This window comes from Acipenser ruthenus, chromosome 48 (genome assembly GCF_902713425.1).
Source record: "Acipenser ruthenus chromosome 48, fAciRut3.2 maternal haplotype, whole genome shotgun sequence".
Lineage (NCBI taxonomy): Eukaryota > Metazoa > Chordata > Actinopteri > Acipenseriformes > Acipenseridae > Acipenser > Acipenser ruthenus.
Window position 1 is genome coordinate 226,535 of NC_081236.1, and position 13,471 is coordinate 240,005.

Sequence of the window (13,471 nt, forward strand, 5' to 3'; positions counted from 1 at the left end):
ACAAATTGAGAAGGCTGGCAAATGGCGATCTGCAGCAGAAAGAACAACGGAGACACACAGCACCCACATTGATATGGGATGTCTAACAAGTCAGAATAAATGAAATATTAGGAAAGCACAAGTGATGTGAAACAGCCCGCTGGAGTCAGCAGCTTTGGTTGATAGGTGTAGTTGTTATTTTTATTTTTTAATTTGATTTCTGTTTTACTCCGCAGTCTCTTGAAGGAATAGCAAAGACCTGGAATGTTACATCCCTTGACATTGGACCTTACAAAGACAAAGGACACCACAGACTGAGGTAGGAAACTCAGGAGCGGCTAGTGTTCCCTTAGAAAAGTTTGCTACAGGAAATGCCATATTTATGCTCGTGTTTCTACTTTATAATCGTGTATCATGTCAAATTTGCAATGTTTATAATTGTCCCATCCTTTACTATACTGTTGTTTACCATGATTCCCTGTGCTTGCTATTCTTTCACTGTAGATCATCGCACTTTGCTGTAGCTGCTTTTAAAAGTGTCTCACATATAAAGATAGCAAGCATAACATCAAATACTGCAATAAAAGGAATGTTCTTATGCACTGTACTGGAGCAAGATCACCACCTAGTGACTTTATAGTGGTACTACATTGGTCTTTCAGAGCCAGACTAACATGCACAGTGATGGACAAAAGTTTAGCATGATCAATGAAACCTGCTGAATAATGTTATGTTAACATATTTAATTACACACCGCTTTTGTAGTTTTGCTATACACAGACAAAAATAAAAAAACAAATGTGACATTTCGAAATCTAACATGAAATATTACTGTACTGCTATTATGGCTTCCGGTAGCTTTTTTTTTTCAATATCATTTTGTAGTTTCTTTGATTACACGATGTTAAATAGAAGATCTAAATTATGTTCATATATTTATTTTTATTTTTCTAAATTGTTTGACAGCTATTTTTTATTTACTGGTTCACTTCTTTTTTTCACTCAGAGGCACGGACGACGTGTTCCAGGCGCTGGAGGACAACCAGGTGTCCCTGTCCACAATGAAGGCGTCCCGCTTCGTCAAAGCGTTCGAGCAGGAGGTGGACCGCTGGGAGCGCTGCCTGTCCCTCATCCTGGAGGTCATTGAGATGATCCTCACAGTGCAGCGGCAGTGGATGTACCTGGAGGTAACGAAGCCCAAAGGGAGGTGGAAATCGGGATGATTTCATTCGCTCTGTTTCAGAAAGGGCAAGGGAAGTCTTCCTGCAATGAAATATTTACCTGTGGAAGCTGTTTCACTTTTAATTGAACTACCGTACAGTGTTTTTGCAGACTATTTTTGCTATTTTTTATGTATAGAATCCTTCTCTTATAAAATAATGGGAAAAGCAATTGGGAAAGTGCAAAATTACAGTGCAGATTTACCTTGGTAAACTTTAAAAAATATTGTTCCATTATAGGTGAAAAAACTTGTAGGAAAAAAAAATGATTCCCTTGTCCAAAAGTTGATATCTACATTTTATGCATACGTCTAATTTTTAGTTAAGTTGATGCAGTTACAGAGATTAAAACTCAGGTTTTTTAAAAACTAGAGTTAACGGTGTCAAACGCACAGGAATAAAACAAGGTCCCTGATTGTCTCTGATAGCGGCTCCTGTGATTTTGAAACCCTTTGCAGAATATCTTCCTGGGAGAGGATATCCGCAAGCAGCTGCCCAGAGAGTCCGCTGAGTTCGATGAAATCAACAGCAGCTGGAAATCCATCATGGAGCGACTGAACAAAGACAGCAACGCGCTGAGAGGGACCCACCACCCAGGTATGATCTGGACACAGGCATGGTGCTTTACCAAGCCTCTCTACACTTCCACCTGACTTACACTACCTCCATGTTTTTACCGTGCTTCCAAAAGCTTCCCTAGCCTGTACAGCGTATTAAAAAAACAAAACAAGGTAAACTAACCCTTATAAAAGTTTCCCCACAGTAAAAGCATAACAAAGCGTTATAAAGCACAGTGAAAGCATGGTAGAGAACAGGTAAAAAACATTAATGCCTGATATCTGTTATTAGCTGTTGTCTAAATTGCTATTTCAGGTTTTCCATCTTATTCGTATGATTCTGTATGACACGCATCCACAATGTCTAGAATTCACATCCTAGCCTTGTATTTAATTGTATTATGCCTGTATTTAATGTATTTGCATAGTTTTTTACTGTTTGTATTTAATGTACTATGCCCTGTATTTCACTGTATTTAATGTATTATGCATTGTTCCTCACTATCTTGTAAAGCGCTTTCTGATGGCAGTCCACTACGAAAGGCGCTATAGAAAATAAAGATTGGTTGATAAACATGGCATCCCGGGTAAACTATGGTAAATGCACAGTACAACCGTGGGAAAAGCACAGGGGAAACTGCAGAAAAACAATGCCAAGCTTTTACACGGGTAACATGGGGTGCACTGTGTTGCTGACAGGCCTGCTGGAGAAGCTGACGGAGATGAACACAAAGCTGGAGGAGATTCAGAAGTCTCTGGACATGTACCTGGAGACCAAGCGTCAGATCTTCCCCCGCTTCTACTTCCTGTCCAATGACGACCTGCTGGAGATCCTGGGCCAGTCGCGCAACCCTGAAGCCGTGCAGCCCCACATGAAGAAGTGCTTCGACAACATCAAGTCCCTCAAGATGCAGAAGGTAAAGAAAAGGGGCTGGAAGCGCAGCCACCGCGGGAACTTCAAAACCAGAGTTCTTCTGACAAAGCGTGCAGTGATTCATTTCTATTATTTCTTCTTATTCTTCTTCTTATTCTTCTTCTTCTCCTCCTCCTCCTCCTCCTCCTTCTCCTCCTCCTCCTTCTTCTTCTCCTCCTCCTTATTCTCCTTCTTCTCATCCTTCTCTTTCTCCTTCTCATCCTCTTTCTCCTCCTTTTTCACATTCTCATTTTTCACACTCATTTTTTTCTTCTTCTCATCCTTCTCTTTCTCCTTCTCATCCTCTTTCTCCTCCTTTTTCACATTCTCATTTTTCACACTCATTTTTTTCTTCTTCTCATCCTTCTCTTTCTACTCCTCCTTTTTCACCACCTCCTTTTTCTCCTTCTCCTTCTCCTCCTCCTAGTTCTTAGTATTAATTATTATAGTAGTTGTGGTGTTGATATTGTTAATACTGTCTGAATTTGTATTAGCGGTAGTAGAAGTTGTTGTAATTGTAGTATTAATTGACTACCGGAAGCAATGAATACATCACCAAAATGATAAGTAACGGATTTCTGTGTTCGGTTTTGTGTTTGATCAATCACGAATGATCATTTTATCATATTAACCTGGTTGTGTTTCGTTTCAGATGGGGATTACCAGCAAGTATGAAGCTTCTGCGATGTTCTCAGCCGACGGGGAGGGAGTGGAATTCACCCACCCTGTCTTGCTGGAGGGGCCAGTGGAGGTGCGGGTTCATCTTTCATTCATGCATCTATTACAGTGGCCTTCATTCATGCATCTATTACAGTGGTCTTCATAGCTTATTGACCACGGGCAACATGTGCACATTTCCCATGAGGTCGAGGGTGATGATGAAATCGCTCTCTTAAATAACATCTGCCAAAATGTGATATTAAAATACAGATTTATCAAATTATAAGTTTGCTGTTTGTTTTCAAGTTGGCTCTGAGCAAAAACTATATATATATATATATATATATATATATATATATATATACCTAATGCAGATACTTACTTTGAGTTTGTTAATAGGGGTTCTATATCACAGATTATGAATCCCATATGGTTGTTGTTCAGTATTTCCTATGACCCCCCCTGTGTTCACGGTGTAGGCTTGGCTGTGTGATGTGGAGAAGACCATGCGCTGGACCCTGAAGGAATCCCTTAAGAACTGCCGCATCGCGCTCAAGAAGATGACAGGGAAGAGGGACAAGTGGGTCAAGGACTGGCCAGGACAGGTCAGCTATACGCACACACGTACGCACTACTCACGCACACACACACACACACACACCAACACACACAGGCACACACACGGGCACACACTGAGATGCACACACACACACACACAGGCACACACTGAGACACACACACACACACACACTCATCTTTGAGCAGGATAATTCACCAGACTGTTACCTCTGTCAGTCCAGCTCATGTCACAAATACTTTTAGTGAGTCACCACACAATTCAACCCTATTGTGTGTTGCAGAATTTTAGCAAATTCCATGAATCAATTTATTGATAAATGCATTATTATTATTATTATTATTATTATTATTATTATTATTATTATTATTATTATTAATTATAGTAGCTATAGTGTTAATATTGCTAATATTATTGTCATTTTTATTAGTAGTAACAGCAGTAGTAGAAGTGGACGTAATAGTAGTATTAATGTTGTAATTATTATTAGAATTATTACTGTAATTATTATTTGTAGTACAGTATTATTATTATTATTATTATTATTATCGGATTAGATGCTGATCGCCTCCAGTCAGATCCAGTGGACCACTGACGTCACCAAGTCTCTGATCACCAGCAAGGAGAGAGCTGACAAGAGTGCTCTGAAAAACATGAAGAAAAAACAGGTGCAGCCCAGCTGGTGAACCTCACAAGCAGGTTCACTCAGGGGATTGTGAAATACAACACAGTGTACAGCTATGGCCAAACATTTTACATCACCCTGTAGAATCAACTCATTTAGCTTCATAAGGAAACCTGAATAAAGTTACGTTAACATATCGAATTACATACCGCTTTGTAGTTTTCCGAAAAACTGACAAAAATTGAAAAATGTGACATTTCTAACATGAAATACTGTTATGGTTTCCGGAAGACTTTTTGCAATATTGTTGTGTAGTTTCATTGAGTACATGATGATAAATAAAAAGTGTTTTTTTTTTTTGTTTTTTTTTTCAATCCTAAAATTCTAGGTGATGCAAAACTTTTGGCCACAGCTGTAGATTTCAATGGGGCTTTTCATGGAAACCACCTGCAGACACCCGACACTGTCTTCATTTGGTTTGATCTTCACAAGAGATTAATTGCTAGGCATCCTACATTGTCTTGCATCTTACACGCAGTTAAACCAATACATTATCTCATCGTAACACTGCATTTTTGGAAGCTTATGTAATGATAACCTGTTTTATGTAACTACAGAAACTGAAAGACGAAAAGAGAAACTTGTCTTTACATGTGTGGGGTACATTTTGGTGTATAATATGTACAGTAATAGCGCACTGTATAAGTGGTTTGTTGGGAAGCAAAACAAGTTTGAATTTTTTTTTTTTTACAAACTAATTGGGGTTCCCTATTTTGAAGCAAGAACAATTTTTTATAATTAAACTGCTGCACTAAGCAGTTTGTCGCTAGCTGTATCATTTTTTTAAATTTTTTTTATTTAGTCGTCGCCAATGGTTTTCTCCCCATTTTGGAATGCCCGATTATTATTTTTAAACCCGGTTCACCGCTGCAACCCCCCGGCGACTCGGGGAACGGAGGCTGAAACACGCGTCCTCCAAAACGTGTTCCTGTCAATCCGTCGTTTTTCGCACTGCGGATCCACAGCGAAGCCACCAGGCCTATAGTGCCGGAGGACAACACAGATCTGAATGGCTCTGCTGCAGACCCGCAGGCGCCCTATCAGCCACAGGGGTCGCTGGTGTGTGGATTGCCCTGCCCACCTAAGCCCTCCCTACCCGGGCGGCACTCGGCCAATTGTGCGCCGCTTCCCCTAGGAACCCCTGGTCACATTCGGTAATGACATAGCCTGGATTCGAACCTGCGATCTCCAGGCTATAGGGCGTATCCTGCACTCCATGCAGAGCGCCTTCACTGGATGCGCCACTCGGGAGCCCGCTAGCTGTATAATTGAGAGAAAAATGTTCACCAGCTTCAAAATAAAGCAGACAACGATGTCCAGGATTTTAAGTTTTGCCAATTCAACGTTAAATACCCCCCTCCCCCCCCCCCCAAAAAAAACCTAGAAAAACAAATCAGCTCTTACACCACACTAAAAAAAAAACAAACAAAAAAAAAAACAAGAAGAAATGGTTTCACTCCTCACCCTCCTCCTCCCCTCTCAGGTGTCTATGCTGAACAAGTACTCAGAGGCTATCCGAGGGAACCTCAGTAAGATCATGCGGTTGAAGATCGTGGCTCTGGTGACAGTGGAGGTGCATGCCAGGGATGTGATCGACAAGCTCATCAAGTCTGGCTGCATGGACGTCTCCGCCTTCGAGTGGCTGTCCCAGCTCCGGCTGTACTGGGACAAGGTAACACGGCTCAGCTGTCAATATTAATAATAATAATGTCTTTATTTTTATATAGCGCCTTTCAGAGTGGACCACCGTCACAAAGCGCTTTTACAGAGGCAGGCTGTGAACTGTGCATTATATGCAGAGTCACTTCCAATAGGACGTTGATTTAACACCTCATCCGCAGGACGGAGCACAAGGAGGTTAAGCGACTTACTCAGGGTCACATGCAGTGAGTCAATCAGTGGCAGAGGTGGAATTTGAACCTGTGACCTTGTGGTTACAAGCCCTGGACTTTTAGCCACTGGACCACACTGCCTCCTTAACAATAAGAGGTAGCACACTTCAGATCAGGGGGTTCCCAAACTTTCTTGGCCCTCCTGTGAAAGGGCAGCGGTAGCTCGCTGACGTCCGCTCTGGAGTTCCTGGGTGTGGAAGAGGAAGCTGGCTCAGTCGTGGGATCGGAGGACGCCCTCTGAACCTTCTCTTTAGATGTGTAGGGGGAGAAAATGATTGGGTGTTCCAAATTGGGGAGGAAATTAAGGGTAAAATAATTGGGCACGCTACATTTAAAATTAAACAAAAAAAAATATATATATATATATTGATGAGTCTTATGTATGCGATCTGTTCTCTTGTGATCTGCAGGACATCGATGACTGTATAATCAGACAGACTAACACCCAGTTCCAGTATGGATATGAGTACCTGGGGAACTCTGGACGCCTGGTCATCACGCCTCTCACTGACCGGTACACAATGGCTTTGCATTCCACACAGCGCTGCTTGAGGCAACACAAGCAAACCTTTACCTTAATATTGCTTTTAAGTTTAGGTCCTCACCAATATATGTCAAAAATAAAAACACACAATTAACACATCCACTGGTATGTGTAGCAAAACTTTACATTAAAGTAGTGTACCTTGTACCTGTACAGTAGCATTAAAAAATATATATTAAAAAATCTAATTTATAAAAGTTTTCCACTGTAATTCTGCACAGTCATTTTGAGGTTTTTCCTGTGCTTCATTACATGTTGCTTTGCTTTTACTCTAGTAAACTTTTATAAGGGTTAGTTTACCATGGTTAGTTTTTTAATATGCTTTACCATACCTCTCTGTGCTTTACAATGCTTCCCTATGCTTTACCACACCTCTCTGTGCTTTACAATGCTTCCCTATGCTTTACCAGACCTCCCTGTGCTTTACAATGCTTCCCTATGCTTTACCAGACCTCTCTGTGCTTTACAATGCTTCCCTATGCTTTACTAGACCTCTCTGTGCTTTACAATGCTTCCCTATGCTTTACCAGACCTCTCTGTGCTTTACAATGCTTCCCTATGCTTTACCAGACCTCTCTGTGCTTTACAATGCTTCCCTATGCTTTACCAGACCTTTCTGTGCTTTACAATGCTTCCCTATGCTTTACCAGACCTCTCTGTGCTTTACAATGCTTCCCTATGCTTTACCAGACCTCTCTGTGCTTTACAATGCTTCCCTATGCTTTACCAGACCTCCCTGTGCTTTACAATGCTTCCCTATGCTTTACCAGACCTCTCTGTGCTTTACAATGCTTCCCTATGCTTTACCAGACCTCTCTGTGCTTTACAATGCTTCCCTATGCTTTACTAGACCTCTCTGTGCTTTACAATGCTTCCCTATGCTTTACCAGACCTCTCTGTGCTTTACAATGCTTCCCTATGCTTTACCAGACCTCTCTGTGCTTTACAATGCTTCCCTATGCTTTACCAGACCTTTCTGTGCTTTACAATGCTTCCCTATGCTTTACCAGACCTCTCTGTGCTTTACAATGCTTCCCTATGCTTTACCAGACCTCTCTGTGCTTTACAATGCTTCCCTATGCTTTACCAGACCTCCCTGTGCTTTACAATGCTTCCCTATGCTTTACCAGACCTCTCTGTGCTTTACAATGCTTCCCTATGCTTTACCAGACCTCCCTGTGCTTTACAATGCTTCCCTATGCTTTACCAGACCTCTCTGTGCTTTACAATGCTTCCCTATGCTTTACCACACCTCTCTGTGCTTTACAATGCTTCCCTATGCTTTACCAGACCTCTCTGTGCTTTACAATGCTTCCCTATGCTTCATCATGCTTCCACTGTGCTTCATTACACGTTGCTATGCTTTTACTCTGTTACCCTTTTATTATTATTATTATTATTATTATTATTAATTTCTTACATCAAAATGCTCCTTCCTCCTGATTATTCAAAGGCGTGGATGTTTCCCCTCTATGGTAGTGCAGCGGTTTGTCAGTGTGCCAGGTTTGGATGACCAGGGTCTCCTCTTGATTTCCCGGCAGGTGTTTCATGACCCTCACCACAGCCCTGCACCTGCACCGCGGCGGCTCACCCAAGGGACCCGCCGGCACAGGCAAAACCGAGTCCGTGAAAGACCTGGGCAAAGCACTGGGCATGTACGTCATTGTGGTCAACTGCTCCGAGGGGCTGGACTTCAAATCCATGGGCCGCATGTACTCCGGACTTGCACAGGTACTCACACACGCACACGCACACACACACGCATGCACACACACACACACAGTTACTAACAGACTGAGAGAGGCTTCAAATCCATGTATAAACTCCGGACTGCCACAGTTACACACACACACACAATTTAACTATGGACTGCTTCGTGGTTCGTTAATTCACCAATGTGGTTAATTCCTGGACAGGCGTGTATTGTGTTGTGTATGTATACAGTGCTTTACTGTACTAGGGGTCCTCCACTTATTCACTGTTTTCAATAAGAAGTTTTTTTTTTTATGTCCGATTGCAAATAAAAAAAAAAAAACAAGTGGAAAGGGCTGTACGAAACTTAATTAATAATAAAAATACAAATCTTTAAATATCACATAAAACTATAATTTTCTACATCAGTCTTAGAGTTTGTGTGAGAGTACAGTGGCATGGTTTTTATTTAAAAAAAAAATAATAATAAAATAAAGCCAACACAAGACAAGCAGAAAGTGTTGGGAGAGTGTGAGAAAGAAAGAAAATAACTCCCGAGAATGAAGTCTCTACAGTTGTTTAGAACGCGATCGGGTTTGTCGTGATCCTTTTTAGCCGATAACTGATAATTGATCATCTTTGTCTTACTCGCAGACTGGGGCGTGGGGCTGTTTCGACGAGTTTAACCGCATCAATATCGAGGTGCTGTCGGTCGTAGCCCAGCAGATCCTGTCCATCCTGTCGGCTCTCTCCGCCAACCTGGACCGCTTCATCTTTGAGGGGAGAGAGATCAGCCTGGTGTGGTCCTGCGGCATCTTCATCACCATGAACCCGGGTGAGCTCAGAGCAGCCGGAGCTGCAGGCAGTGATGTGTAGGAATGCTGAAACGTCACTGGAAACATTGAGCAAGACTGAGCAATGCTTCATTATAATTGGTTATGCTTTTACTACGAGAAACGTTTATTTAGGTGGTGTTTCTGCAGTTTTCCCCATAGGTATATTATGCTTTACCATACCTCGCTAGTCTTTACAATGCTTCCATCTGCTTAACCATGCTTTCACTGTGCTTTAGTACACTTTGCTGTGCTTTTACTATGGGGAACTTTAAGGGTACTAAAGCATTGAAGACACTGAGCAAGCCTGAGCAATGGAAATGTTTCTCAAATAATTTTCTTTTAGTTTTACTAGATATGAAAACGTTTTGACAAATTCTCAGTGCATAGCCAACCCTGTTGCTGTTCCCCGTGCCTCTAGGGTATGCGGGCAGGACGGAGCTGCCTGACAACCTGAAGTCCATGTTCAGACCCATCTCCATGGTGGTGCCAGACTCCACCCTCATCGCTGAGATCATTCTCTTCGGAGAGGGCTTCAACAACTGCAAGGTACATTCTAGAGCCGCGCTCGACGTGTTCTAGAGCCTCGCTCCACACGTTCTAAAGCCACACTCCTCAAAGCTGTTCGAGACCAGGATACTGCAGTACTCATGTGTTAGTAAGGGGTACTGAAGTCATTACACTTTATTACTCTGTGCTCTCAATTTCTGCTGTTGTGCCATTTGATGTATTTTAATGTCCTTTTATTGCACATTAGGGAATGAGTAGAATGTCAAAAGAGTGATATGTTACATGCTGTTAAATAAAATATATATAAATTATGTTTATATGGTTGAAAAAAAAATCCTAAAATTCTAGGTGATGCAAAACCTTTGGCCGCAGCTGTAGGCGTGTTCACACTGTTTCACTTTCACACTGTTTAAAATCCCAAGAAGCTGTGATTCTGAGTCGCGTGTGCTCCCGTCTCTCTTGTTCTGTTCATCCCCAGGTCCTGGCGAAGAAGGTGTTCACGCTGTACTCCCTGGCTGTGCAGCAGCTGTCCAAGCAGGATCACTACGACTTCGGGCTGCGGGCTCTGACCTCCCTGCTGCGATACGCCGGGAAGAAGCGGCGCGTCCGACCCGACGCCGCTGACGAGGAGGTGAGCCATTGCCATACAGCTCCTGTATAGGGAGTAGAGCATCTCCACTCTCCATTCTCCCATGCCCGCTCCTTCTCTTCCCTAGCCCCGCTGTGGTGGAACCAGCTACCGGAGAACTTCAGTAATCGGATAATCGGTCCATGTAGCACTAATGCACACGCACAAGGAAAACTTCATTAAACTGGCTCAGCTGGGATTCAAAAAGTAGACAAACACGTATCTTCCCCGTCTGTCATTTCCTACTCACGTTTCTCTTCCGTCAGTGGTCACATGTCTTTCCCTGCCTCTCCAGATCCTCCTGATGTCAATGAAGGACATGAACATTGCTAAGCTCACCTCAATGGACCTCCCCCTGTTTACAGCCATTGTTCAGGACCTCTTCCCAGGCGTGGACACCCCCATAATCGACTACGGAAAGGTAACCGTTCTTGAGCCTGTCCGACTGCTATTTTCAGCTTGCGTTTTGATTGGTGTACAGGATTATATGGGAAGTTTAGGGGTCCCTGATAAACGTTTACTGCAGTAAATTTGCTCGTTAGTTTTGCAGTTTTCCTGTGCTTTTCCCATTGTTGAACTTAAGAGAATTCAGCGATATTGGCGTTTCAACTGCAGCTATGGCCAAAGGTTTTGCATCACCTTATAAAATTAACAAAATTTGCTTCGTTAAAGTCGTATGAAACCTGCTGAATAATATTACATTACCGTATTGAGTTACATACCCCTTTGCAGTTTTCTTACTACTGGCCATAGCTATAGAGGTCTTTTGCATTGCCTTCAACGGCAATGCCCGACACTCTGTGGGCACCTGATCCCTGTGGGGGCTGCCTTTACATTAACAGCGTGCGCGCGTGCGCGGCTTTCTCTCCCCAGCTAAGAGAAACCATCGAGGCGGAGCTGAAGACCAGCGGGCTGCAGACGACCCCCTTCACCATGGCCAAAGTGATCCAGCTGTACGAGACGAAGAACTCGCGCCACTCCACCGTGATCGTGGGCAAGACGTGCAGCGGCAAGTCCGTGACGTGGAGGACCCTGCAGTCTGCCATGAACACTCTGTATAAAAAGGGAGAGCCGGGCTACTGCCTGGTCAGGGTGAGTCACAGCACAGAGACAACCAACACGCCTGAGCCCTAACCTTGAACCCTGAACCCTAACCCATGAACCCTGAACTGCCCCGAATACTGAATCCATTAATACGTTTACAGCTACGGCCAAGCGTTTTGCATCACCTAGAATTTTAGCATTAAGACATTAAAGATTTAGATTGTATTTATCCACTAGGATCACTCACACATTACACCAATACAAACACCCTAACATTAACATCGTTTACTGGTGTTGTGTAGCACAGACATGAAAGTTTCAAAGGGTTATAGATTCTGTACTTTCAGATAGTGTTATAGGCCATGGACGCATCACGTAATATACACTGTATTTTAATTTTAAATTATTATTATTTATTTTTTTAATAATGTACTGTATTTTACTTAGATTTTACAAAGTTATGCGTGGTTCCAAAGCTTCATTCCTGTTTTACCTCGTATGTTTGCAGCCAATCAGAACCTTTTCAAACCTGTTACCTGTTAAATCAACCTCATGACACACTGAATTTTCTCACTGCTCTTTCTTTTATTTCCTGAACCCCACCCCCCTTTTCTCTCATGCTGTTTCTCTGGTTTTCCCTTCTCCCCCTGTGACCCCTTTTGACCCTCAACCCCGCCGTTGGCAGGACTGCCCTCTGAACCCCAAGGCGCTGTCCCTTGGCGAGCTCTACGGAGAGTATGACCTCACGACCAATGAGTGGACAGACGGAGTCCTGTCCAGTCTTATGAGAACAGCCTGCGCAGGTACACAAACACAGACGCGCTCAGAGCCGCCAGTGTCTCCTACGAATCACGTGCACAAGTGTAGCAGACCTCCAAACTTGCCCACTAGAAATAAGATTCCTGAACAACCACCCTGGGTTATAAGCTAGGGCAGTCACGGTAAACAAAATGGTTTATTTCACAGCGTTTCACGGTCTAAAAAAATTTCGAGATATTTCATCATTAAACATAATATTTATTAAAGCAGAAATAAACAGCGTTGTCTCGTTCAAAATAATTTTCTCTAGATTAATTATTTTTATGTTTTTATTTATGTCCACCTTTTTTAAAAGACATTCTGTTTTCACCATCAGTGAGTTATCAAACAAAATAAAAACATAAATAAATGTAAAAATGCCAACAGACATGTGCAATGTCCCTTTCTGTACTGGACAGAGAGAGATCTTTAGCAGAAATTCTTCATGCAGCTGGTGTATTTTTTTCGTTGAAGACATTTTAAAGAAATCGTGCAGCTCTATGCAATGACCTCAATCAATTACAGGAATATAGCCATGGAAATAATCAATCAATATATACAATACCAATACAATACAATTCTAATCTTGTAGTGGGGTTCCTCCACATGCTAACACAGCAGCAAAACTGTTTTTTTTTTTTTTTCAGTCTTCTATTACACAGGTAAAATGATAATTCAGATAAACACATCCCTGCACTAATCTTTGCAACTCAGTATAATAAAATGCGATACAATGCTATACAGTATAGTACGAAACTATACAGTAAATTACTGTGAAATACAATACAATATGAAGGAAAGCAACTCCCCAGTAATGTTGTTGAAGCTGACACCCTGGGATCCTTCAAGAAGCTGCTTGATGAGATTCTGGGATCAATAAGCTACTAACAACCAAACGAGCAAGATGGGCTGAATGGGGCCTCCTCTCGTTTGTAAACC

General features: G+C 42.4%; 1 protein-coding gene across 1 annotated transcript in view; it reads left to right on the forward strand.

Moving 5' to 3' along the window:
• dnah2 (dynein, axonemal, heavy chain 2) overlaps window positions 1-13,471 on the forward strand; it is an 80,364-nt gene that overhangs the window by 25,427 nt on the left and 41,466 nt on the right. The window contains exons 28-43 of the mRNA XM_059014519.1: window positions 216-298; window positions 986-1,166; window positions 1,658-1,796; window positions 2,456-2,673; window positions 3,322-3,420; window positions 3,809-3,934; window positions 4,464-4,574; window positions 6,075-6,263; window positions 6,894-6,997; window positions 8,569-8,758; window positions 9,374-9,554; window positions 9,974-10,101; window positions 10,541-10,693; window positions 10,986-11,111; window positions 11,564-11,782; window positions 12,420-12,537. Of these exons, the coding sequence (XP_058870502.1) occupies window positions 216-298; window positions 986-1,166; window positions 1,658-1,796; window positions 2,456-2,673; window positions 3,322-3,420; window positions 3,809-3,934; window positions 4,464-4,574; window positions 6,075-6,263; window positions 6,894-6,997; window positions 8,569-8,758; window positions 9,374-9,554; window positions 9,974-10,101; window positions 10,541-10,693; window positions 10,986-11,111; window positions 11,564-11,782; window positions 12,420-12,537 (2,365 nt within the window). The remainder of the gene's footprint in view (window positions 1-215; window positions 299-985; window positions 1,167-1,657; window positions 1,797-2,455; window positions 2,674-3,321; window positions 3,421-3,808; window positions 3,935-4,463; window positions 4,575-6,074; window positions 6,264-6,893; window positions 6,998-8,568; window positions 8,759-9,373; window positions 9,555-9,973; window positions 10,102-10,540; window positions 10,694-10,985; window positions 11,112-11,563; window positions 11,783-12,419; window positions 12,538-13,471) is intronic.